Source organism: Brachyistius frenatus, unplaced genomic scaffold, assembly GCF_029030835.1.
Source record: "Brachyistius frenatus isolate BFR_SWC_R1_liver_20210118 unplaced genomic scaffold, ASM2903083v1 Contig_26, whole genome shotgun sequence".
Taxonomy (NCBI): domain Eukaryota; kingdom Metazoa; phylum Chordata; class Actinopteri; family Embiotocidae; genus Brachyistius; species Brachyistius frenatus.
In genome coordinates, this window is record NW_027210625.1 from 3,543,901 (window position 1) to 3,570,261 (window position 26,361).

At 44.8% G+C, this 26,361-nt stretch overlaps 2 protein-coding genes across 7 annotated transcripts; one reads left to right on the top strand and one right to left on the bottom strand.

The window, feature by feature from the left end:
- Window positions 1-20: 20 nt before the first annotated feature.
- On the bottom strand, window positions 21-23,829 carry mbd5 (methyl-CpG binding domain protein 5). Of its 4 annotated transcripts, XM_069698342.1 has the most exons (11): window positions 23,563-23,829; window positions 20,343-20,585; window positions 16,111-16,727; window positions 14,423-14,525; window positions 12,830-13,001; window positions 9,972-12,413; window positions 6,036-6,256; window positions 4,810-5,943; window positions 4,375-4,448; window positions 3,723-3,798; window positions 21-3,623 (listed from the first exon to the last, which is right to left on the bottom strand). In XM_069698342.1, exons 3-11 carry the CDS (start codon window positions 16,221-16,223, stop codon window positions 3,561-3,563), a joined length of 4,398 nt encoding a protein of 1,465 aa, XP_069554443.1. In that variant the 5' UTR covers window positions 16,224-16,727; window positions 20,343-20,585; window positions 23,563-23,829; the 3' UTR covers window positions 21-3,560. The 4 variants fall into 4 exon arrangements, with proteins under 4 accessions (XP_069554443.1, XP_069554439.1, XP_069554441.1 ...); XM_069698338.1 differs by lacking the exons at window positions 20,343-20,585; window positions 23,563-23,829 and adding an exon at window positions 19,501-19,942 and having other exon boundaries at window positions 3,723-3,801; XM_069698340.1 differs by lacking the exons at window positions 20,343-20,585; window positions 23,563-23,829 and adding an exon at window positions 19,376-19,388 and having other exon boundaries at window positions 3,723-3,801.
- On the top strand, window positions 20,289-26,357 carry orc4 (origin recognition complex, subunit 4). 3 transcript variants are annotated; one of them, XM_069698349.1, is made up of 15 exons: window positions 20,289-20,380; window positions 22,200-22,516; window positions 23,028-23,101; window positions 23,229-23,305; window positions 23,806-23,896; window positions 24,036-24,111; window positions 24,271-24,356; window positions 24,435-24,483; window positions 24,577-24,728; window positions 24,819-24,992; window positions 25,120-25,206; window positions 25,321-25,429; window positions 25,510-25,605; window positions 25,725-25,792; window positions 25,962-26,357. In XM_069698349.1, exons 3-15 carry the CDS (start codon window positions 23,045-23,047, stop codon window positions 26,142-26,144), a joined length of 1,305 nt encoding a protein of 434 aa, XP_069554450.1. In that variant the 5' UTR covers window positions 20,289-20,380; window positions 22,200-22,516; window positions 23,028-23,044; the 3' UTR covers window positions 26,145-26,357. The 3 variants fall into 3 exon arrangements, with proteins under 3 accessions (XP_069554450.1, XP_069554448.1, XP_069554449.1); XM_069698347.1 differs by having other exon boundaries at window positions 22,200-22,294; XM_069698348.1 differs by having other exon boundaries at window positions 20,342-20,380; window positions 22,194-22,294.
- The last annotated feature ends 4 nt before the right edge of the window (window positions 26,358-26,361 follow it).

A 26,361-nucleotide genomic window follows, 5' to 3' on the forward strand; every position in this document is an offset into this window, starting at 1 on the left:
TACAAACCAGATTATTCAAGTAAGAGTGACCATGTTTTTAATATCTTAAACATCTGTGCAACATTATTCAAAATGTTACATCACTGCATGACCTGTAATGTTTCACAATATTTACAAAAAAAATGCTGCTTACATCAAACCATTAAAAAAAAAAGTCCAAACAATCTCAAAATAATGGACTCTGACAAACTATCCCTAGCCCACATTAATGCAAACAGAAAAATAAACAAGAGCAATCAAGTGCACATCATACTTCACGCAAGTCTATTTTTTGTAAAGTATATATTAGTGAGAAAATATATACTTAATTACAAGTTGAAGAAATAAAATACTGACAACGAAAAGGTTGGAAGGGGGAAACGAGATTCAAAGAAGTTCACTGTAAAAAATAAAAATCACACTCGCACCTCAACACACACACAATCACAGGCGGGAAGAGGGCAAAAAAAAAAAACCAAAAAAAATAGACTGCACAGACCGCCTCAAACACAAAAATGCTTTGAACTCTTGACCACTAACGACATGAAACTGACAGAACAGATCCATAAAACATGGGTTCCCAACACGACACCGGGTTCCTGCATGTCATTGCACAAAAAGATGGGAGGAGGAGGAGAGGCAGAATGAACTTTACCGAAAGAGCTCATGTTCTCAACGGCAAACGTCCCATTTTGAAGACGGCAGGAGGTTTTCCTCGCCACAGTTTACAGTAAGAACTTCTCACAAGCGTGCACGCTGGAGAAATGAGGACATTTTAACAGGTATTTATTTCTTCTGCTGCCACAAACTCAAATCAAGATCTTATTTATCTCTAGATCTTTTCCCCAAATGTCCTTGATTTTTTTCAGCATGCACACACAACACCAAACGGTAGAGATCATCAGAAATTACAGCACAACTTTTAGAAAGTGGGAACACAAAGTAAGAGTCGTTGGAATTAGTTCAGACTCGGAGGCTGTGTGTGTGTGTTTGGGATATTTGCAGAATATGTTGGCGCGATTGGTTATAAAAATAAATCTGTGGATATGTTGTAATTGTAGTGTTTTCATGTTGTATTTATGGCAAAATATCCATTTAGTAGCGTATCGTTTGGTTTTAGTGTTGTTTGCACGTAGTTGTGCTGAAAACAAAAAAGTTGAAGTTATGACAATTCAGTGACATTTGTTGTTGTGTATGGATGTGAATGGATGTGAATGGATGTGTATAGATATCTGAAGCTGTCGTGGTGCTTCTGTAAAGCTACAATTCACTAAATAAAAGAGTGAGGGATCATTTGAGCATGTGCACAACAAAGGAGAAATCAGGCAACACATTACAACACAGTTGTTTGAGGTGTGCAGAGGAAAAAAAAAAAAAAAAAAAAAAAAAAAGGGTGCAAACAATCGGAGATGCAGCGTCTTGGAGCGGTTGATCTTCGCTGGGTTGGTATATTGCACTAGATAAGTGGGGAGTGATTTCAGGTCGCCGTGGGTCGGTTTTGATCTGGAGCAGCAGCTGTCGATCACACGAGTTGATCCAGAGCTCCCAAATACTGTCAGACCGACCGAGTGACGATTCAGCTTCAAACATGTGACAGTTTTTAGTGTTAAACTGCGTTTATTACCAACATAAACGCCGCCTGGCTTTTCAGACGTGCATATTCATAAATAGTACGGCCTTTTCTCTGCCGTGACACAATCTGTAACAAACACAAGTCAGATCAGAGAGCCTCACTGTAAAAAAGAAAAGAAAAGAAAACTGTTATTTGTGACGCTCGCTTCTTAAATAAAAGGGAATATGACCTTTTTAACGGACTCCGAATACATGATCTATTCACTTGTTAAAAAAACAAACAAAAGAAACATACATATACACATATAAGGCTTGAGTTCTCAACTCTTGGTAGTATTATTGCCATCTAGCATATTTGTAAAGCTTAAAATAAATATGGAGTACTGTACATAAATAATTTACATCAATACGTAAAACAAAAACAAACAAACAAAAGGCCCCTCAATGTAAGAAATGCTTCCGCGCTCCTGAAAACTCAGTTAGTGTTTCTTTTGATGGTCTCGCCTTTTCCTCCGAGATGGTTTCTCTACCTAAACAACGACTAGTCATGGAGGAAACAAACAAAAATCACTGTACAAACAAGCACCAGAACATAATCGCAACAACCGACTGACGGACATCATCGCTGGAGCCCGTTGACTGTTGGTTCTGAAGGAATAATCCACCCCGAGGACGTTCAGTGGAGCTTTTATGTCGCACGTCCTTTTCTTTGTACGTAATGAAAGTAAAAATAAGTACGAGTCGTGGGAATCAAAGTTTTGTAGAGTTAATTCAGCTGACTAACTGTTCTTCATCAGTGGAGCATCCAAAAGCTGATAATATATTCAATTCACAAAAACATATGTTTGGAGCTGGAAGCAGAGAATCTCCAGTTGTTTGTTACGGTTTTTATGCGAAAAATGATTAATCGTTTATCAAAGCGGCCGCTCATTTGTCTTTGGTTCGACTATTCGACCGTCGGGCGGTCCTGAGCCGTCGATGGGAGTCGTGGATTATGTTGGACATTTTGGTTCACTGAAGTTTTGAGGGTGGATTTTTCCTTCTTAAAAACGGCAGGTAACCAACTTCCTTTTGTTTGCCAGCTACAACAATCGGTAAACTCAGAAAATTCACGTTTTTCTTTTCTTTTTTTGAAGCACAAAACTGGTTTTCCCAAATGTGAGAATTTTCCTGTGAGAGTGGCGGCCGGTGGAGCCCACGCCGACACCGGACCGGGAACAAGGAACACTTTCTGCTGGTAAAGTTCATTCTGTTTGTTTTTTCATCTCATTACAAATGAACTGGAGTGACGTGACTGTTGTAATGGAGAACTCAGAGACTCATGCCTGTTTCACTGCTGTTTCCTTACAAAAAAAAAAAACCAACAAAAAAACCAACCAAACGAAAAGAAAAGAAAAGAAAAGAAAAACAGCACGTCTTACAGTTGATCATATAAAAGCTTTAGGCTGTATTTCTTATTTATCCTATGCATGCGGCCGTATGCAACCGCACTTCTGAATAGAAACCAAGACATTGGTACACTTCTTCTGCTTTGTTTTTGTACAATAAAAGATAAAATGTGCATTAGGTACGCTTGTACATGACATTGTACAATATTTACATACATTTCTTAATAGCATGAAATTTCAGGATTATCTATATACATATTGAAAATGTATCAGAAATATTTGGACTGTCTATTTTTCTTAAATATGTAAGGTAATGCTTGTAGCTTTTTTTGTTTATTTTACTATCTTATACTAGAAAAAAATAGTTAATTCAGTGAGCTGTAGACAAATTGCAACCGTTTTTGATGTTTTTCGTCTTTTTTTTCTTCCTACAGTTAAAACTGTATTGGTGATTGGAATTTCCAGCACCTTCTGTAGTCAGTCATTAAGTCAAGTTGATATCGTGGCTGTACCACTGAATATCCATGTGTAGCACCTGTTAGAGAGCTCAGATCGCATCAAGGCTGAACGGACGAAGTCTCCGAAGGCTTTGAGGACGTTCTTGGGCCGACACATTCAATGTTATCTGGATATCTTCCTCCTCTTGGGTTTGGGGAGCTTCACCTGACGGTCCCTCGACGGGATCTGAGGGCACAAACGTTGTGGTGAGAGATGGAGAGGTTGACTGGGCGAAACAGTACTTCTTTCATCTCTTTCACAGAGCAGAAAGGTACAAATACTCACTGTGCCCGACATCTTATCTAGCTCACTCATGGCCTCGTGGATAGCAGCTTCCAAGTGATTATTCAGTTTCCCCGGCCTGCTAGACAACAATTACATTATTCAATAATGCAACCAGGCAGGAAAAGATGCAGGACTCCATCTTTAACCCCTAGGTGGCAATAATCAGTCCCTGAATAATATGTAGTAAACCCAACCCGTGTGAACACCTCGCTCAGACTGAAAGTGCAATTTAAACTTTTAGTGAGTTTATATGACAGGATATATCATAACACCAGTGATTCCCAAACTGCGGTACCCGTTTCAGTCTCTCGCTGCTTAAAGTAATCTCACACCGAATAAGAGGAAACTTTGAAGCAACCGCTGTAAAAACAGTTTTGGATCCGTAAACAGGACTTTTTAAAGGTCTGATCGTCAACTTGCAACACTGATATTAATCCATAAACATCAGTGTGAAGGTCAGTCAGAGAAAGAAGAAAACATACACAGTACAACGTGACTTTTCTAATCAATAAAGTAACTAACAGCAGCCATATGTTGTTGTTATTTAGCATTTCTGCGGCTATTGCATTAGTTTAATCGGTGAAAAATGTTGGTACCTTCTCTAATTATTATTATTTACTGAATTAACAGAACAATGGACAAAGTTACTTACTTCAGGCCTCTTTTGGCGGCTCGGTCGAGTGCCTCCAAGTCGTGAGTTAGTGTTTTTAACTTCTCTGGCTCCACCTGTAGAGAGACGAGAGGACGTCTGAGTACATTCAGGACTGATGGAGGAACTGATGCTGAATTAGGAGTTCATCAGCTGGTCTACCAGATCATTTGGGGGTCATCATTAGTAAAACCTTTTCTGTGTCACAGTTGGGAGGTAAAATGGTGGATGTGTGCACTGTGGCCGCTGGACAAAAAAGCTGGTTTCCTGCTCCAGTGTTGTAATAACTTTCCATCAGGACTAAACTTTGTCACCCACGACTATAAAATGTTTAATATGGCTTCACTTGTGATGAAATCACTCAGCAGTCTCAGTCTGAAAACTGCAGTTGGCTGGTGAAATGCTGACAGGTGGCCACACACTAGACCGGTTTCTCACCTTGGCCTGCTCCCGCAGCTGCATAGCAGCACTGTGCACTTGTTCGTCCCCGGCCAGCTTGGCAGGCCAGGGTGGGAAGCCCTTCAGCTGGCCCCAGACCAGCTCTCCCATGTTGAAGGTCCTGGACCGGTAGTGGAGCAGATCCGACGAGGGGGAGTCCGGCTGCCGCAGGTCCTCCTCACTGCTCAGGCTCTTTGTGTCTGAGGGGCTGGGCGCCATACCGTTGAAGTGGCCATTGTAGTGGCTGTAGTCTTTGGCTGTAGCCAGGGGTCCCTCCAGGCTAGTGGAGGAGCTGGGCGACTGGTCGTCCCCGGTCAGGTCTTGCCGCGGGGGTCCCAGGACGTCTCCGTAACCCCGAGTGTTAAAGTGGGGGGTGGCGCCGTTAATGTGGGCGCAGCGCTCCACCGTCTGCTCCAGACGTTCCTTGTAGTTGGCGGGTGTCCGGCTGCAGTTGTTGAACCGATAGCTTTCGTCGAGAAAGACCTTATCGTGGGCCATGGCCAGGCCGTGGTCGTTGGACCCTTCGGTGGGGCACGGCGGGGCCGGGGCCAGACTGGCGGGTCTCTCCATGCAGGGACTACTTCTCACTTGGGTAGAGCATTCAAGAAACTCCTCACCACCCCAGGCGGTGTTGTTGCCGTGAGTGTCGAAGCCTCCCCCGTGCTGCGTCTCCCCGTCCCACTGCCTCCTGGGAGTCCCGCGACCAGGAGAACGGAAGTAGTCGTTGGCTTCGGAGACGTCCGGAGTGCTCTTCCCTGGATCCTTGTTCTTCTGACCCCGTCCCAGCCTCACCTGCCTCGGTCTGGCTTGCTGCGGTAACGCCTCCCCTTCCTGATGGCCGTGCAGGACTGCGCTAACTGCTTGGGGGAGGTTCACAGGTTCCCCTATGGAGGCAGTGAAGGCACTCATGGCGCTGAGGGCAGGCACCGGACTCGCCTGTGTGGTTCCGCTCACCGTGGTGGTGATGGTGACGTGCACGCCCTTGCTGGCGGCGTCCACAACGGCTCTGTAGATGGCATCCACCGACTCCGGTCCTCTGCCGGGGCCCCTGTCAGAGCCAGGTGTCCCCATTGGAAGCCCCTCGCCGTGGGGCTGTTGCTCCTCACCAAACTGTGGATGTGGCAACATCACCTGCTGTAAACACAATAGCAACGTGGTAAATAATCGATTTTTATAAAAGCACATGAAACGCTACAGAGAGAAAAAAAATGCATCCCGTCGTCCACCTGGTAGTTCTGATAGAGGCAGGCCATGGAGCCGGCGTTGGCGTTGTTGCTGTCCGTGTAGGGCGAGTTGTCAGAGAAGTGCTGCTGTCCCTGGTAGGCCGGGTGGGAAGCCACACCTTGCTGCAGGACCTGGTGGATCTGCTGCTGGTACATCTGACCTCCGGCAGAGTTGACGTGTGGCTGTAGGACGCTCATTCCACAGCTGAGTGACGACGGGTTTCCTGCAAAACCATTTTAAAAATGAAATGAAACATAAATGATGGCATTCATTTCAAACTGCTTTGGTAAAATACAACATATATTAAAGGTGTCAGTGATCCTCACAGTACTGACATCACAATAATGAATTGAAATTCATTTAAACTGAATTTCACAAAGCTCAAAACAGACATATTATTATTGATAATTCTTCCTCAACTTTGAGAACGATCTGCATCATCTATTGTATTTCAATTCAGCTTTAGCAAGAAACGGGCAGCCCCAATGAACTCCCTACATTGAAAACTTTGATAAATAATTTACACACGTTTTTGAAAGGATTTACAGCGTTGGGTATGAATATTATGCACTTAGAAATTCTCTGCTCTTCTGTTAGTGTTTTTCTTCCAGTGAATGTCTGTCATAAAACTGTCAGCAGTTTCAGTGAAATTTATACTTTTTCAAATCTACTGGTTACCCCCAGATAATGAATAGCGAGGCTGTTAAGAAAAAGACTTTCACAATCAAAGAAAAAAAAGTTGCACATTAACAATCTGTTGCACCCAGAGCCAACAGATGGACACGCTGCCAGATGCACAGTACAGCCAGACTTGTTAGCGAAGCATCCAAGGACAGAACATGAACAAAATACATCAAGGCCACAGATGTATCAATGAATGAAGAGAAAGCCCAGCAGCAATGTTACGCAGACAAAGCCGGAGCAAATACAAAATCTCAGAGGCCTAGCGCTGTGTTTTGCGTGTGTGTGTGTGTGTGTGTGTGGACGAGCAGCGACTGGAGCAGCTGGTGCGATGCTACGTAGCTAAAGGGCAGCTGTGTGTGTTCTCCATTTTTTTTCCCCCTCTCTCCTCTTTTCTTTCTTCCCCTCTCTCTCTCTCTCTCTCTCTCTCTCTCTCTCTCTCTCTCTCTCCTCTCTAACACCGAGAGCCACGACTCGGCCGGCCCCCTCCCCCTTCCTCCCCACATCCTCCGCTACTGCTATGATATAGTGACGGCTGTTGCCGGGGGAGGTTGCCATGGGAACCGAGTGATGATTGGTGGTGCTGTCCGCTGCCAGGAAGCTCGTTGGGGGAGTTGGGTGGGCGGATGAGGGGGGTTACGAGGGTCGGGTTGTGTGATTTTAGCCTGCTGGGGGATGGGGGCGGCGGTCAGCTGGGTGGCAGGGGGTCCAGTGGGGTTTACAATGAACTTTTGAGTATTTGTTGTTGGCAGGAGTGTGCGTGTGTGAGTGAGTGAGTGAGTGAGTGAGTGAGTGAGTGAGTGGGGGCGGGGGGGGGGGGGGCACAAAGCTCGCTAGCTGTACAGAGACAGATGGTTGGATGCTAAGCTAAGACGCCACTGACGAGGCCACTTTCAAAGAGTTTTCAGTGCTCTTAAGATGTCATCAAAAGTCTGGGAAAATGAACTAAACATAACATCTGACATTTAGTGACAAAATATCATTTTACCCCGAGTGGCTCTCAGTGCTCATGTGCTTTCACCGCCAGGGAAAGATGTTTATGAGGAGCGGAAGTGAGTTAATTCACTGTTTTGGTCATCTCTGACTTTTAAATCGGATTCTTCACAAATGAATTTTGGGCCGCCGGTAACACTGCTGTGCCACGTTGTTTGCATCACCTGCTTGACCATCTTGGCCCCAGACACACTGCAGTGGTAGAAAAACAATACAAGCAGGAATACAAAGCTATGTTTTTTTTTCTTCCAGTTGTAGCGACGGTGGAGTTCAATTGTGTTCGGTTAAAGGCTGCTTGAGTAGTTTTAAAACTAAGCCGAGGTCTTTTATGTTTAGCGGGATGCAAGGACTGGATATGATACAAGTCTATGGAGCGTGCCCAGACCAATATATTCAAGCAGTGAATTTCGATTGAAAAAATACGACAGTGGAAACCTAATCCTGACCAATAAATACGACTTAACAAGCAACAGAAGGAGACAACAGGTTGCTCCTCCATATGGTGTCGAGTCAGACTTGCCTGTGTGTTGGTTCATGGCTATGTTTACAAACATCTTAAGAAATATGCATATTGTTTTTAATCTTTCAACTCTTAAAATCCCCAAATAGGGCCTGGATTAAGAGAATGGAGCTGCTGGTTGTGTCATATTTCAAGATTTTTCGTTTTAAATCATGTTTGTGATCTGAAAAAAAAAAAAAAAAAAAAGGTCCTGAATATTAATACAGATCAAATTTAACCACAAACTGTAAATAAGATCATTAAAATGTCACTATTAGGATATCAAAATTGTAAATGTCAAAACTGTAACAAACGTCATGCTCTACCTCCCGGCCGACACATGACCACCTGAATTTCAATGACTACTTGGGAGAAATACAGAATAACAGGGCACCTGGTGATAAGAACAGGTGGCCTGCAGCAGACCTCGGTGATATCTCCATTATAAACCATATGAGGACACACGGACGCACAATGAATACATAAGCGCAGAGTCCAGTTCAACAGCAGGCAGAGATGGTGGTGGTGGTGGTGGGGGGAACAAGATCTAGGTCTTTTCTGTGCTTTCAAAACAATCACTAATATGAATGTGCGTGTACACACACAGGAAAAAAGCACATAAATAAACACACACACTGTAATACACAAGTAGCAACACAGACATATATATATACACACACACACGCACGCACGCACACACACACACACACACACACACACACACACACACACACACACACACACACACACACACACACACACACACACACACACACACACAGGCCTAAACCCTCATCAAAGGCTTCACTCTGGTCTCTATTCAGGGTCTATCGTTACTATAGCGACCAGCTTGCTGGGAGAAGCTCTTTAGAGCGCTCTATCTGGGCTGCTTCCCTTAAAGCGTGATGCAGATCCCATTTCCATCTTCTTACACCATTGACTGATGCTAGCATACAAATAAAACAAAGAGAAACACTGGCTGACTGACAATTAGCCAAGCTTCCAAAGATGAGGGGCCTGCTCATTAGCTCAGAGATGCTGGAGGAGCCCGACGGTCCAGGCTCGGGGCCTATCACTTAAATCCTTTGGTTTTAGTTCACTCATAACCATAGAAACCACATCTTCATCGAGCCATGAGCTTATCAGGAGGAAGGGAGGAGGATATACAGTCATTAACTGCACAGGACATCGACACCATGAGACAGTGGTCAGTCAGTACTGGAATTTACATTGATTTTATGATTATATTGTATAAATGGCACTGGTAGGATATTAAAGTAGCATTGAAATCTACCATAATCTAATCTTTATTGTAAATACTCATTCAAAAAAACTATCATTAATGATCCAAAAAGCTTTTCACATCTTCTTTCTTACATACATGTTAAAAAAAAGAATAAGTAGTCATTATGACTGTAATTACTGTCAAATTCGCTTTGGAAAAATAACTGGAATTATTTAAGTCTTAATGTCAGAAACATGTCCTGTGATTAAAATAGAGAAAATAAATAATTTTCACCAGATTAATTAAATGTAATAACACTTTAGGGCTTCACTGTGAAATGCTTCATGTGCTGCTGAATATTCAGCAGCACACGCTGAGGGTAAATTACTGAAAATAAACAAGAATAATTAAATATAAAACTAAAATTAGGCCTGTGAAATTCATTATAAAACATCCTTTTAAATCCTTCGTAAATAGTAAGATGTTGATGATTATTTTTTTTTCTGCCATCACACAGCTGATCTGGTGCTGAGGTCTCACCTGTATCAGAGATGGTTTGGGTACAGCTTCCATCACCACCTACATGCGCCATCACCATGTTAGTCCTCCCCATACTATGAAGCTGTGAAGGGTGAGGGCCGGGGTGGGACAGTGGTGGGGGGTTAGTGTTGGGGCGTCCCAGCGACATTCCATCGGGTCCCAGCGGTCCACCTCCTGGCCCCATAGACCCACAGTTACTCATGGAGGAGGCCTGCATCTGAGTCATCATGTCAGGGAACTGGCCTGGACGAGAGCCCATGTGGCTCCCGGAGGTGTCCATGTTCTGGCAGTGCTGCATGGCGTCTACCGGAACCCGCAGCCTCTGCTGGACTAGGAGGTTCTGCTGAGGGCCACCGGGGACCATGCCCGTGCTATCGTTGTAGTGCAGCGGTGCAGCTCCTTGAGCACCGGGCCCCGGGCCGGGGCTGAGGCCTGGACGATGGCTGTTCCCTGCCAGGTTATGGGAACTCTGGCAGCTCATGGACTGGAGAAGCTGAGCCATGGAGGTGTTTGGGTGAAGGTTTCCAAGCCGGCCCACTTTTCTCAGCTGCTCGGTGGCGCTGGGACCCTGCATGTGAGGTCCTCCCATGCCCGGTTTGTTCAGCATGCTGTAGACCATGTTGTTACTACCGTCGTGGTTTACGGCAGCGTTGCCGGACGACTGTTTCCGCTTGCGCATGGGATCCCTCTGCTGGGCCATGAGCTTGTCTCTCAGAGCCGCCCGACCACTCTGGCCCTCGGGAGTGTTGAGCAGCATGGGGGAGTTTGGCGGGAGCATGGGGTTTAAAGTGCTGTGTCCCTCCATGCCTCGAGGGCCGCTCATAGAGCCAGGGTGCCCTGCGCTCCCTCCGTTACCTCCACCACCTGCCCCCATGCCTGACATACCAACACCACCACCAGCCATGCCAGCAGTGCTGTTGCCAGCAGCACTGAGTTTGTTTTGATTTGCTAGCTGTGCTTTGGCTGCGGCTGACAGGAGACTGCTGGCGGGGTATGAAGTGGCATTCTGTTGGTTGAGGATCTGGTTGAGGGGCATCCCCAGGAGTCCTGGGTGGCCCTTCTGGGAAGCGCTTGGGGTTGCCAGAGAAAGAGAAGATGACGAGGAGGCGGAAGAGGTGGGTGAGTACATGGGGTTGCTGTGCTGCTGGGTGCCAATTGAGTTCCCCATCCCAGGCAACAGCTGGGACTCTTTGTACTGGTGGAGTGGGTCAGTTTTATTGGTGGAGGGGCTGGAGGGCATGGCTGGCCTGGGAGAACCGATGGCTGACCTGGGGGAACGAGGAGGAACCTTCATGGTGCCACACGGGGCCTGGTGCCCTGTGGGCATTGCAAAGTTCCCGTGTTCAGAGGAGGTCGAGGATGAACGAGAGCGATGAGGAGAGACCTCCATCCTCCCAAGCGCAGGCCCAGCCATGTGGACCGGGGAAGTGACAGGAGAGGGGGACATGGAGGAAGCCGGACCACCTTGTTGAGTCCTTTGAACATGGCCGCCGTGCCCATGCCCATGCCCAGGCCCATGCCCATGCCCATGCCCAGGCCCGGGCCCAGGCTTTGCTGTGGGTAAAGGTAAGTTGCTTGGCAAGGGAACGATGGCGGGAGGGGGTATGTTTACATTCATCATTGGTACCTGAGAGTGGATGTTAGGCTGGAAGTTGGAAGGGTTTGGAGCATTGGTGGGGGGCTGGATGACTGGCTTGCTGGGGATGGGGTCCAGGATGCCTAAGGGGTCCTTTTCAGAAGTCAACTGCCTTTTCTGAAGAGCACAGGAAGGTGGTATGGATGGAGGGGGCGGTACAGAATGCACAGGGGGCTGTGTTTTATGGTGAAATGCTGCACGGGGCATATCCATGCCAGGGGGGAAGTTCCCCCGTGGCATGTTCATGTTCATGACAGGGCTTTTGGCAGTGGCCGTGGGGGAGAGGGGTGTGCTAGTCCTTCCTGTCATGGCGCAGGATGGCTGGCCCGCAGGGGAGCCGTGGAGCATCACACTGGGTGGGGAAAGAGGCGTCCTAGAGTTCCCGTGGATGGAGGCCGAGCCAGGGCTGACGGCTCCTGGAAAACCACAAGGATTGGTCCTTGGAAAGCCGTCAGGGCTACCTAGTGTGTCTGCAATTGGAGACTGCGAGCCATCTCCATACAGCTTCACACTGGAGGGAGGTGGGCTCAGCATGCCTCCATACCCAGCCCGGTAAGGGGATTTGGGGCCTGGCTCCCCACTGCCCAGCCTTTGCGGCCTGGGGTACCCAGAGTAGAGCTCCGGCTGCTGGGCTCCACCCATCTCCTGGGGTGGATACAGCCTCTGTTGCTGCTGCTGTCCGGCTACCATCATCATCTTGAAAGGATTCTTGCAATCGGGGCCAACAGCATTGGGCAGGCCGTCGTGGGGTTTAGTCCTTATTGCTCGTTGAGTCGTGGAATGCACAGAAACCACAGATGATGTACCTTGAGGATACACAAAACAGTGTTCAGTCAAATCAATACCAACACCTTGGACAAAGTATTAGGCAGGACTGGGAAGTCATGTATCTGCAGGCCACAGTGGCTGCGAACCATAAAACACGACAAATGTGTCAAAAGAAAAATAAACAGTCTTGAAAACTCAAATAATTTGCTACATTAACACTTTTCTCATCAATAGTCATAATATTTCCTCTCAAACTGGCAGCTAATACGTCCTCAATCACATCCAAATTTCACCAACATTTGGCTCTTTAATAGTGTTTCATTCAGCAAAAATTTCTACTAACCAGTTTACCTCTGGATGCGATACATCTGTAACTGAGGGCTGCTGCTATCAAAGGAAACACGGGTTAAGAGTTCATCTGAGCTACAAAGACTGTATTTCCATGTGCTCGTACCTCCCCCTGGACTGGTCAGCGTCAGAGGCGGGTGCGTCTCCATGCTCTTGTGCAGCGTGGCCACGGCCAGAAGCTTCCTCTTGTGAATGCAGAGTTTGGTGACGTCTTCATCTGCTTTCACATCCTCCGCTGTCCTCTGCTTGACAGCTGCCCCTGGGTCGAAGTTGAACACCTGAGGACAAAGAGAGAAGTCATTTGAACAGATGTAAAGTAAATGTGATTTAGGAACATGAAAATAATGACTGCATATATATATATATATATATATATAGACTGTATGTTCCTCTCACTCATGCTTTGGGGCTGTCTTAACAGCACAGACCGTAATGTATATAGAGTAAATCCCAGATAAACATGGAGACGGAGACTCTCCCGAGCACCTTGGAGTGCATCTTAAGACAGTTTAGGAGTACGCACACTAATTTCTCCATCTTCAGTTTTCACACAATTTAATAAGCTCATAAAAGAACAGAGGGAGGTTTACATCTGCTTATTAGGACTTAAAGAATAGAGACAACATTTTGCCAAACAAGGCAAAATCAGCTTGATAATGGCCTGATCCGACGGATGTGGAGCATTGGGGACAAATTTAGCATCGAGAAGGATAATCGGTCGGATTACCCTATGTAATGTGATACGGTGGACGCCTCACAGCGCCCTTACACTTATAGTTCGGTCCTTCAAAGAGATCAGCGAAGTGGCAGCTTGAATTTATTTCATACATCCTGAGCATATGGAAAAGGGAGTGGAGAAGTGGATTATGCTGCAGGAGAGATTTGAGAGCCTTTTCTTTTCCACCGTGTAAAACCGGCCTCTATTGGAAGTCATTGTGACCGACACTAACTCAAGACGACCACAGGCACTGCACTCCGACAAAACTTTTTACAGCCACCTTTGAAGCTGACAGGAGCGACATCTGACGCTCTCAAGAACATTTCAACAAAAACAAAGAGGGATCACTTGAACTATGGCCTGTCAGAAGGTGTTTTCAGCTTTGTTTGACTGTTGCGACACAGTTTACTCCTCGAAGACGCGTGTACTCCTCATCCTGCTTCATTAGCTTTGGACGCAAATGTGAAATATGTAAAGTTTCCTCTCTTGAGGCAAGACGTGTCAAAAGTTGATAGTCTGCTCTGAGGAGCAAAGGCTCATTCTCAGTGACTTGCAGCAAGTGCAAATTTCTTCATTAATATCATAATTATCTGGAAGCAGGTCAATTTTTACAGAAATGTATGAAATGCAACAAACAGTTACACGGCATATAATTCTTGCAAAAAGTAAGGAAGTTAGACAAAATCATCATTTTAACCCGTGTCTCCAAACAGCAGGCATGAACTTGCTTGAAATGATCTCTAGTTTTTACTTTTTCATCCCTTTGACCTAACAGAGAACAGATAATAGGTAAAGCTAATTACAACGATGACCATGAGCAACATTTCTGGTGCAGAAAGTCCACTTTCAATCAACAAGGAACAAAAGCAATTTAATTCCATCTTAATCTTAAAATTGGCATGACATTTCAGAGCAGCTGTAAAATCTCCCTCTGACCACCATGTTTTAAATGAATAGGGGCAAACAAAACAAAACAAAAACCTTGTGGAGGATGAGGGGGCACTCCAGGCCGCATTTGCAGGTTCCATCTGTCAGCAGGTAGGTCTTCACCTGCTCCAAGCTGGACAGCACCGAGCCACTGGGACTGCAAACAGAAAACAACATGAGGCTGAGGGCTGGCGACGTTCCACAGGACAAACGCTCCTTTTGTGATTTGCATCGTTTAGAATGAATCTTTGAATGCGATCCAGCATTTTTAGACTGAAGCTCTTGAACGCTGGTCATGTTTAGCATGTAACTGAACATTTTAGGGTTTAGCATTTGCACCTGACTCAGAAGAAGAAAAGAAACCATTGCACACTGAAAGGCTCTGATGACAGACATGCACATGGTTTCTTCTTTAGGAGGGTTAGCAGCTCCTTCAGGCAGCTTTTGCAGACTTGTAACCATGAAATCAAACAGTAAAATCCTCTTATTCTACAAAGCTGTATCACGTTTTAAATCACCAACCATTTGTATTAAAATAATAACCTAAATTATTTCCAAATTAAATGAAGGAGGAGACTGCACCATAATGGCAGTCCCCATATAATAGACAGATTTGTTCCTTTTTCTTTACCTGGTTGAAGACTGTAAAACCAGGAAGGACTAAAAGTAAACATCAGAATTGTGATTTGGAGGTCACAGCTGCAGTAAAGCAGTTTTAACCCATCAGAAATAAGAGGGGGCTTTATGTCCAAGAAGGCTGGAAAAAAAAAAACAACCGGAAAAATACCTTCAGTAAAACACTTGAGTTGGCAGCAGTGAATGAAGAACAGCATGTACCACTGGTAGTTCCCATCAAACATGCACCAAAACAGCCAGCGACTGAATCATCAATCGCAGCGGCTGTGACACGTATCTGCTGTGAGGATCTACAGATGCACATCCCTGAAGCAAACGCACACTTTAAAAATGTAAAAGAAGAACATCAGCAAATACAAGTGTGCTGTGACAGTATCAGGCCACGGTCACAGAAGTAGACAGGATTCTTTCCAACACCCAAAATAAACCTGACACCAGCCAACTGCTTCAGTTCATTGTGGTTGGTAAATACCCGCGCTGGTGTTCATATGCCGGGAAGGACACCAACTTCCAGCCTACATGACATGGTGACGGGCAAAGGATCCAACTCATTAGTCAAAGAAGTCCCTCTTTTACCAGCGGAGAGGATTTTGTAAGCTGCTTTCTTCAAGGAGGCGAAAGGTTTATGAAATCTACCCAAAATTCTTCCCGTCTGACCAAACATATGGGCTGCAGTTTACTCGGGTGAACGTTAAAGGGACTTCTAAAGCTCGTAGACGTGAAACACGCTGCAAGCTTCACGAGAGCGGTTGACTCAACACAGCGAGCAGCAGCATCAAAAAGCCACCGTGTTTCGGTTCGTCTCCTGCAGAGCCAATCAATTAGAGAAACTCTTACCTGTGTGGACTGTAAACAAATCGGTTGGGCGCGCTTTGATTTGGAGCAACTGACACCAAAGCTTGATGCTTATTGACATACCTCTCTGATATTAAATCCATCTGCCTCTGGCCAAAGTATGTACTTGAGTCGTTAAATAATTAGTTGACAAATCTGCTGAAAATTTTAATAATTGATCCAAAAAAATTATTAATTTTTCATATCAATACAAATTTACCATTTTTTTAAAATTAGCCCTCAAGCCTCTTGATGATTTGATGAAATCTTACCTTATGTACACGACCCCTCTGCCCAACTCCGCCTTGCGCTGCCAGCCAATGGGAACCTGGACAGGGGCGGCCTGCCTCTCATCTCCCGCCTCACAGTCCTTTCCGCCATTCATTGCTCCACTGGTTTTACGCTCGACACCTCAGAGGTATATATATCAGACATCAACCGGTGTCTCCGCAATGCTCGTCATGTTCGTCTTCCAAAGCCGTGGTGGTGGAGGAGGTGGTGGCGTGGCGGGTTGAGGAGATGGGTGGGGCTGTGAGATTCTGCTTCGACGTGGGACTGTGCTCGCAGGTGGAGCTGACGGGGCGATGGGGCGGGTAGGGTGAGGCGAGCTCACAGCAGGCCCTACCCTTTGAGCTGCTTCATGGCTACAGTGCTGAATGGCGCGTGGACTTCCATTACTGCATCTCGTCAGTCAGAGCCATCCGACACGGGAAGATGCGGAAAAGGTGGCGATCGGGAGTCGTGTGCGCTTTCAGCGGAAAGTTCTTTATATCAAATGTTTTACCATCTGTCTTTCGCCACCCAGAATACAGCCCCTCAGTCAGACATGTGGAGTATGTTCAACATATTGGTTCCCAAACACAGTTGGGTAGTGGTATTCCCATGGTTCCTGTGAGGGCACAACAGCAAAGACATGGACACCAATTAATCGATAATGAAATGCATTTTCTTAAAGTAAGTAAAAGTTCTTGATTTAATCTGCTCTGGCAATTTGAAGACATCAGAGATATATTTTTCTACTGAAGGGCAAAATGTAAAATTATTGTTGGTAGAGCCACCTTTTAAATCTTTTTCCACAGAGGCCGCGATAACAGTCAACTACAATTAAATAAGGATTCTAAAAGATCATTAAAAAGAAATTTGTCCACTAAGCAGTTGAAATTATGTTAAAGGTGCAATGGGAAAAAAATGATAACTGTTTTGGTTTTGGCACCAATAATGACCTGATTAGTCCTTGGCTATGACTTTTGCTTTGATGTCATTATAAGTGGTGTCATGGCACCTTGAACACAACCAATGGATCACACATGATGCCTTAATTTATCATGACGACGACTCTTCTTATCTCCCTGTGATTTAAAGTAACTGTGGAAAGACAACGACAAAAAAAACACACCACATTTTTTAGCCCCCTCCATTTAACTCAGAAAGCAAACTTCAAATATTGCTAGGAGCCCTTCAATGCTGGTAAAGCAGGCTGAATTCAATCTGTGAGTGACGGAGCTCCATGCAAAGCCTCCTCTCAGCCGCTGGTGCTGCTGACTCATAACTGCCCTGTGAGCTGCTGAGACCAAACCCAGTGACACCACCACAGCGGAAGAGAGGTGAGGAGGAGAGTGCTAACCGTGGCATAGTAAAAAAATCATAATAATAAAAAGAGGCAGCCGTTAAACGTCTGTTGTTTATGTGGAAATACACAGCAGCAACAGTCGCACCTCATCACCTCAGGAGAGATGCGTGGCATCCTCTCGGAGAAACCGGCACATCGTTAAAATCTAATACAAGGCAGAGGTAACAGACAGAACATAATTTCTATTGTTGTGATTACATTGGAGGAGAAAAATGAATTATTTTTTCCAACGTGTGCTTAGTGCAGCATTGCTGTTCGAAGGCATCTCCGGCTGTGACAAATGTTTCTATTTGTCTGGGTTTTTTTATTCGCTTACATCACAACGAAACACGAAGGATGCAGAGAGAGGGGAGTGGTATGAGGCGAAAGTCCTGGACCAGACGCAAACCGAGGACATTTTCATTAAAATGTACACAACTGCCTCGGCCAAACGTTTTGATGCTTACCTTTGGCAGGGCGACACTCCCTGAATCTGCCACCTTGCTAACGTGAAAGCATGAATTTAAATCAACTTTAACCGTTTTACTGCACATCTCTCCCCGCCATTTCCTGACTCTAAACAACTATCAGGTCCAAATTAAACAGCATACCGATCTCTAACCTTTTTAACATTATGTTTTCTGCCTTTTTGCTTTTCTAGTTCACAGCAGCAAGGCAGGAGACAGGCAGAAACAGGGAGAAAGGACAGAAAGAAGCAAAAACTCAGGACATTGCGGGTACATTAAAAAAAAAAAAACTACCAGAAAAGCAATTGCAAATTCAATTATTCCAGCAAGGGAAACAACTTAAAGTGGATTTCTTAGAGAGTGACGTCCAAGTCTTTGCAGCTGGTAGTGATGAAGGTAGACAAGCGAAAACTGTTCTTTTAGTTGTCTTAATCTGAAAGTTGAAAAGTCAACAAAAATTTAGCTAATTCGCCTCACGTAGTACGGAGGATAAGATGCAGCGGCACCACTGGAAACATATTTTGGCACAAGTTTTGGCACAAACCTGCCTCGCATGTGACGGGAATTCTACACAGTTTGGACTCAACCCAGCTGCAAACTTCATACAAGCCGGGGTGAACAAGAAGTGAAAAAGTTAAGGCAGGAAAAAAATAAAATAAAAAATAAAAAAGCATAAATAAAGACTTACAGCAATGCGGTCTCAGAAGGAAAGGGAAAACAAATCTGTTTAAGATGAGAAATCACATCAAAATGACAAATGCAACCACAGCCAAAGATCCCAGAGTAACTAAATTTGCGGTCCATTAAGGATGCCAGTTTATGCAAATGAAAATCTTTGTCTGAAATCTAAAGAATATGATCAGATAAGCAGCCTGTGTGCATTTCATAATACGGCCAAGACACAGTTGTCCTGACGTCACTGAAATGGTTCACACTCTGATATTTGAAGTGTTTTTCTATTTTACACGGCAATGAATCAATCCGTAACCGCTTTTTTTTGTGTGTGTATCTATTGAAGTGATCGTGAGAGTTTAATTTAACTTTAACAAAACTACAATTGCATCCAATTATCTTGGCTTATCAAGCGGAGAACAAGAAAACTTTTTTTGTTTTGTTGTTGTTTTTTTTACCTTCTAGCAGGAGCAGCAGCTGGTTAACCTTCACCTGCCAATTAAAGACTCAGGTCAGAACAAGATCTCTCGGTGATGACTGCAGGAGGACACAATGCAAAGTTTCCCAGCATTTGGGCTGTGGTAAAAAAAAAAAAAAAAAAAAATTGAACCAAGCCCCGCACCAATTGGGAGGACTGGGTGCCAAACGAATAAAGCCAATTAGGACAGATAACGGGGGACCTGTAAACTTAAAAGGACACAGCTGGACTCACTTCAACTCCACGGAGTAGTTTCACTTGCCAAAAGACACATACAATTTAAATTATCCTCAGGTACTGAAGCAAGTTACCTGCACAAAGCACCTACTGTTTGAAAAGTATAATCCCGGGCAGACGGTGAGGCGCACTGTCCTGGTCTTCTCCTCCTGCTGACCCCACATATATATATATAAATATCTATATATCTATAATCTACCTGTGCTTTCTGAATCTTCCTGCAGCCCCTTGAGGAGTTGGCTCGGGCCAGCTTCAGGGGGCAAACGAGCCACATCGTCCTGCAGCAGCAGCAGCCTCCAAAAGTTGACAGCAACACGAGTTGGCAACGTCGTCAAGAAAAAAAGCTGGAGAGCATTGACAGCGGCTTTGTGTCCGACCACCAAAACAACCACAACGTTCAGGACAACAAGCCAATTATAGCTCGGTGAACGTTAGCCGGACAGACTTCCCAGTTGGCTTTCGCCAAATTGTTGGTGACTGCCGTTGTGGAGGACGCGTCGTTTACATCGTGACAGGGGCTGAAGCAGCCCGTCGAGACGCTTTTTGATGCACCTGAACGAGCTGGAGGAGGAAGGAGGAGGAGGAGGAGGGAGGAGGTGGGGGGGAGGTTAGCACGCCGAGCGTCAGCTGTCCGGCTAGCCAGCTAGCTTGTTGTAACGAAAATGAATTAGCGGGGCGAGCTCGGCTATGCTAAAAGCGTTTTAGCATTTAATCGGCTAACCGAAACCGGGGTCGTGCACGCTGACGCCCCGCAGCCCAGGTTCCGACTTCAAATTGCCGAAGTAAGAGGGGGGGGAAAAAAGCGGCTAGGCCCGCGTTAGGGTTTCGAGCCAAAAAAAAAAAAAAAGAGGGGGGGGGGAGGCAAAGGCCAGGGCCAGGGCCGAGTTAGCACGGGTTAGCGTAGCAGGCTGGCTAACAGCAGTGCAGAGAGAAGAAGAAGAAGAAACAGAAGAAGAAGAAGAAGAAGAAGAAGAAAGAAGAAGAAGAAGAAGAAGACGCTTCTGTCTGCGTCAAATCAAACCGTAAACTGTGCACTCTTACCCGGGGCATCACAGCCAGTGCGCAGCGGCGCCGAAACGGTGAGGAAGCCGAGCAACGGTGCGTTTGTGAGCCGGAGGAAAATAAGAATAAGAAGCCGAGCCATTAGCTCTCTCTCTGCCTCCGCTGCTGCTCCTACACTGGGAGATTGGAAATGATGGAGAGCCGCACTGCGCGTGCGCGGCCGGAGCAGCAAAGCAGATGGGAGAGGTGATGCACGTTTGCTCCGGAGCTCGCAGACATGGGCTGTGTGCATGGCAAAAACAAAATAATAATAATAATAATAAAAAAGTTAGGTGTGAAAACGTTACATGGATGAGGAACAACTGGGTATGAGGGTGGGGGGACCCACACAGAGCCACAACCTTCACTGGTGGGCCCCTGAGTGAGGTCTGGGGGCCCCCTAAGGGAGCCTTAACTGTGAAGAACATTTCTTATGTCACTGATTTGACTTTAGTCCTGTGGCAGGACACGAGATAAAGACCTCTCATCCCATCAGGTTGCACCTTTCTTTTTATAAAGTATCTCAGTAATGGCTCAGACGAGTAGTCCTGCACTGACTCTGGGATCTGGAGGTGATGTAAATGTAATGCAGATATTATTGGCTGGATGAGAAAGTACATAAATACATGGTCATTGTCAGGGCCCATAAAAAAAAAAATACCCTCTAATAATAATAATAATCCCATTAATAGGCAAAGAGCTTTTTTGCTTGGAGGTATTGAGTTCTATTAATGAGTGTAATGTGATAATATCATTACACTATGAACTGCAAATTCTTGTATTGATAATAATGAATTACATTAATTTGGAAGGTTTCACGTTAAAGTCTTTTTCATATTTCATCAAACAGTTTGAAACATAAGCAACAATATTCATGGAGAAACTGCAGGTCTTTACAATCTAATATCAGAGTGATGCCAACAGTAACAATCAGTGCGGTGCTCTCTGGGGATTGTTGTATTGTCATTTCTCATTTAATGCTTAAAAACATGGTGGCCCTGAAGCAGAAACAGATGCTCAGCAAAATAATTTCCCAAGATGAATAAAGGTCATAAAAGCAAACAAATTTTTTTTTTTTAAATAAAAATAAAGTAGGAGTTCAGTCACCTGAAATGAAAAGAAGATGGAGCTCAGGGTGCAAACGCTTGAATTTTGTGTGAAGGTCAAACCTGAGGAGACGTTAAATGAGTTCAGTGTATGGCTGCTGTAAAAAAGACCGCTTCATGTATTTTTAAGGGCAAACACAGAGCTGGATGTGGGAGTGGAGGGTCGTATTTTAGAATAATGTGACAGGCCTAAATGCGAGCGGAGACTGGGAGACGATTTGCGAGATATCTGCCAGTTTTATTGTGCTTTTTTCATCAGTCAACCAAAAGCAGCAGGAAGCGTTTAAGTATCTCCAGAGCTTCATTGTCATTGGGAATGAGTGAAAAATTTTGTTATGCAGGAAACCATCCATCCATCCGAATTTGTTCAAAATCAGAGCGGCAGTGCCAGTTATGGCTTGACAGATAAAATTAAAAAAAAAAAAAAAAGCAATTTATAATTACACATAATAACTTCCATTAATGCAATTAGGGATATATTTTAAAATGTCTGGTCAGAATGACACATATTTTCTAACAATTAAAGTCATACTAATTGAGTTTAGACTATATTTTATACCAAGCTTAAAATCCAACAATAGAACAAATGTAAAATGCAGATTATATGCAACTATTCACACAATATATTTACCAATTATGTGCATGCTATTTTTTTCTTTTGACAGTTAACATTGTAGGCTATTATGTCTAGTTATTTCTATTCTATTCTATTCTATTCTATTCTATTCTATTCTTCTCCTCCGAGCCTCAGCCAATCAGGGGACATATGCAGCCCAGGCAGGAAGTCGTCACTGCAGGCTGAGCAGTGTTCCCGCGAAGATCGAGACCTCTCAGCAGTTTCTCTCGGTATGTGTCGGTGCTAATGTGTGTGTGTATACGTTGCCTAACTATCTAACGTCTCCTTAACTACACAATCCAAGTAATTTTTTTTTTTTTATTAGAAATATAAAGCAGGTGGAGGATTTGTGTCTGCAGGACGCTGTTAGCGAGCTCCGGTAACGAGAAGTGCAGCGCGGAGAGAGAGAGAGAGAGAGATCCCGAAATCCCTTTTAAAAATCTGTCAGATTAGTGAGTTCTTGCTTGCCGGCAAATATTCACACAATCTCGAATATAATCTGTGGTCTATTCTGAATATTTGAGAGCCACTTTATAATTCGGCATAGATACTACCCACTAAAACATCACGGATTTTACCATATTGTGAAGAATACATTGCAAAGCGTATTTGTGAACAGTCTTGGCTAAAATGAAACTGTATACAAATAAATGGTACTTGTTGCACGAGTTATATGCCGTGTTTTGGGCTCATCAATTATCGATATTAACTAATGTTACAACATCAGCGCATTTATGTCTTAATGCGATATTAATGTGTTTTGACGAATACTGGATTGGAGTCTGGTGTAAATTTGCCAACGTACAAGGCAAAGTTAGTTACTGGGGCTCAGGCCAGGCTTAGTCACCATTGTTAGTGCATTCAATTAACGCATAAGTGTAGTTTGTAGAGCGTTACCTTCTAATTAATGTTACATTTTTTTTCTAATAATTGTTTCTTGGTCACTGACAACATGTTTTGCAGTTTAGAGTCTCATCATTATGAGTAAGAGGAAGGTGAAAGATGCCCACCTGCCTATTGGAGAATGCATCACAGAGGTTTGTATCAACCAGATTGACTTATTCTTTCATGGTGATGTGACACACATGAGCACCTGGTTGGCAAGCACATAGCAATTTGTATCTTATTTATACTTTATACTATATTTATGTCTTTTATTTACAGGTTCAGCAGATTTTAAGGGAGCGGTTTTGCCATCAGCAGCTTCCTGACAGGTTGGCGGGAGTGGAAGCTCAACACAAGTAGGTTTATTTCATCCATGCTGGCGTGTTGATGGGACTTTTTGCATTGTTTTGGCCCCAAATACAATTATTTATTTGATGAAATTTCATTTTACAATGACATAGGTTTGTTATTTCAGTACATTAATCGCCTTTGATGTGATTTTAGGGTTAGGGTTACTCCCACAATCAAAGAACAGCTGTGGTAGAGGTGTCATCTGTAATACAGAGCAGACCTGCAGCTTAGTGCCTGTCTCAGTGACCCAGTTCAGTCTCACCTGGCTGACAGCACTGTCCCAGTTTGGAGGTTGGAAAAGCTCCAGTTCCCAGCTGAGTTGGACTCCACTCGAGCATCCCAGGTGTTGCTCGGTGGAGCAGCTTGTGAAATCCACCTCCAACGCTGAAGATTTAATGATGCGCACTCGTGTTACTGCAGGCGGTTCACAGAAAAGTGGAAACAATTTTTTTTTTCCAACTCAAAGAGCATTATGGGTATTGTAGTTAAAGCTGTGTATCTGCAGACACCTCCTCGAGCTGCTGAAGCGGACGGCCATCCACGGGGAGAGTAACTCGGTGCTAATCGTCGGTCCCAGAGGAGTGGGAAAAACAATGGTGAGCCTCCACGGGCTTGAAATGGGCTTCTGTGTAAAAAAAATGTCTGAAACGGTGATGAATTGTGTGGAAGCGTGTTTAAATCCTGGGAGGGTTGTAACGTCTGATGGTGTCTGTGTTTGTGTTTTTGTGTCTGCAGCTGCTGGAGTGTGTGCTGAGGGACCTGCTGGAGGAAAAAGAGGTGCAGAAAAACCTTCTACGGGTTCATCTCAATGGTACGTACTCTGCTTCCACACCATACCTTATTCAATTTAGTCAGAATTTAAGGACCTAACTGCTTCCTGGATATTCCAGCTTCTTTTATCAGTTATATTTACACGTATAATGTCTCCAAGTACAGAGAATCAGATATATTTTCTGTCTGTTTGCTGTAGGTCTCCTGCAGACCCACGACAGAATAGCACTAAAAGAAATAACCAGGCAGCTCCACCTGGAAAACGTAGTCGGTGACAAAGTGTTTGTAAGTGTTCACAGGGAGTTTTTATCTGCATTTTCCTCAATAAATCTGCTGCAAAAACCTGTTTCTGTCCTGTTTCAGGGAAGCTTTGCAGAAAATCTGGTTTTCCTACTGGAGGCCTTAAAAAAAGGTTAGAAAATGTTCCAGGTTTAAAACTAAACTCAGCAGCGTTAAAATTCATAAGAGTGGGGTTTAATGTTCTGTTGCTCATCATCCCGTCAAGGTGACCGCAGCAGCAGTCGCCCGGTGCTGTTCGTCCTGGATGAGTTTGACCTTTTCGCCCACCATAAGAATCAGACTCTGCTCTACAACCTGTTCGACGTCTCCCAGTCTGCCCAGGCGCCCATCGCTGTGGTCGGGATCACCTGCAGACTGGTGGGCCTCCCAGACTCTCTATCTTTACTTTCAGAGACAGAAAATACTGGGTTTTTTTCTCAGTTCATTTAACGGTTCATTTCCATCCAGGATGTTCTGGAGCTGCTGGAGAAGCGTGTGAAATCGCGGTTCTCCCACCGTCAGATCCACCTGCTGAGCAATCTGACTTTCACTCAGTACCTGGAGCGGGTCCGAACGCAGCTCAGCTTAACGGACGAATTTCCCGACAGCAAGTTCGCTGAGGAGTGGAACGCCAGCGTAAAGGTAAATCGACTTCTCCTGTTTCAATTTTTTTTTTAGTTTCTTCATTCTTACACTTAATAATCAGATTGAAACGCGGAGCAGCAACACATTTCACTTCTCCCGTTTTCTTGTTTTTTTTTCCCCTCAGGCTCTGTGTGAAGACAAATCAGTGGAGGATGTCCTACAGAGACACTTTAACTCCAGTAAAGAGTTTCGCTCTCTGCACATGCTGCTGGTAATAATAACACACCTTTTATGATGCTGTCATCCTGTGTGAGACTGGCAATATGCAGCACTGAAATAAGAGAAGCATTAAATGTGTTTTTGCTGCTTGAATATATTCCTCTAGATGTTGTGTCTGAGTCGCGTCTCTGTCGCCAAACCTGCCATCAGACCGGCCGACCTGCTGGACGCCAGCCGGCTGTGTGTCGCTGACGCCAAGGCCAACATGCTCCACGGTAAGACCCGGATGAAAAGTGTCCGCAATCTCCGAAAAGTTTACGTGACTTACATGCGTGTTTGTCCTTCCTCTCTTTAGGTCTCTCAATCTTGGAGCTGTGCCTTATCATCGCCATGAAACACCTCAACGACGTCTATGAAGGAGAGCCGTTCAATCTCCAAATGGTTCATAATGGTGCGACCCCAAACTCAGATATGAAAATACAAGAGAGAAGTGTAGAGACAAATAAAATAAAGTCTGAGTCAAAACAATAAGATCTCAACTTTTCTCTTCTTTGCATATCTTATATTTAGAGTTTAAGAAGTTCCTGCAGAGGAAGTCAAACTCTATGTACAACTTTGACCTGCCTGTCATCATGAAGGTCGGTAGACACATCTCCCTACTCCTCCAAACTCTTTTCCTGCCTCTGACAGAACAACTCCACAATGCACACAAAGAAAACAAGAGAAATATTCATTATTCTTAGATGAAAATGTCCAGATTCAGAGACATTTCCTGAGAGCAACACTTTCCTTTCTCATCGTCCTCAGGCCTTTGAGCACCTGCAGCAGCTGGAGCTGATCCGGCCGGTCGACGGCTCCTCGACCAAAACTCAGAGGGAGTACCAGCTGATGAGGCTCATGCTGGACCACAGTCAGCTCATGGAGGCCCTGCAGAAGTACCCACAATGCCCCACCGATGTCAAGCAGTGGGCCATGTCAGCATTCGGCTAGCAATCATTTGGACTTTATTTATTTGGTTTAGTTGCTGTTTTTCTGCTGATCAGTAACCTGAACCACAGAAAAACATGGCTGCAGACAGCAGAAGGTGAACATGTTTCCTGTCAGGAGGATTTTTCCTGTCTGTCAGGTTTGTTCTGGAGCTGATTTGTACAGCTGTAAATGTGTTCATGAAATAAAATGGAACTTGGTATTACTCAGATCAAATCTT

Excerpts from the sequence above, each read along its gene's own strand:
- mbd5 (XM_069698338.1), bottom strand. The coding sequence starts at position 16,223 with ATGAATGGCGGAAAGGACTGTGAGGCGGGAGATGAGAGGCAGGCCGCC. Across the intron at positions 14,526-16,110 it reads AGAGGGGTCGTGTACATAAG|TCCCAGTGGCTCGGTGCTGT; the intron begins GTAAGATTTCAT and ends TTCTGTTTGCAG. Across the intron at positions 13,002-14,422 it reads GCCCCCTCATCCTCCACAAG|GTGTTCAACTTCGACCCAGG; the intron begins GTTTTTGTTTTG and ends CTTTGTCCTCAG.
- orc4 (XM_069698349.1), top strand. The coding sequence starts at position 23,045 with ATGAGTAAGAGGAAGGTGAAAGATGCCCACCTGCCTATTGGAGAATGC. Across the intron at positions 23,306-23,805 it reads GGAGTGGAAGCTCAACACAA|ACACCTCCTCGAGCTGCTGA; the intron begins GTAGGTTTATTT and ends GTGTATCTGCAG. Across the intron at positions 24,112-24,270 it reads TCTACGGGTTCATCTCAATG|GTCTCCTGCAGACCCACGAC; the intron begins GTACGTACTCTG and ends TGTTTGCTGTAG.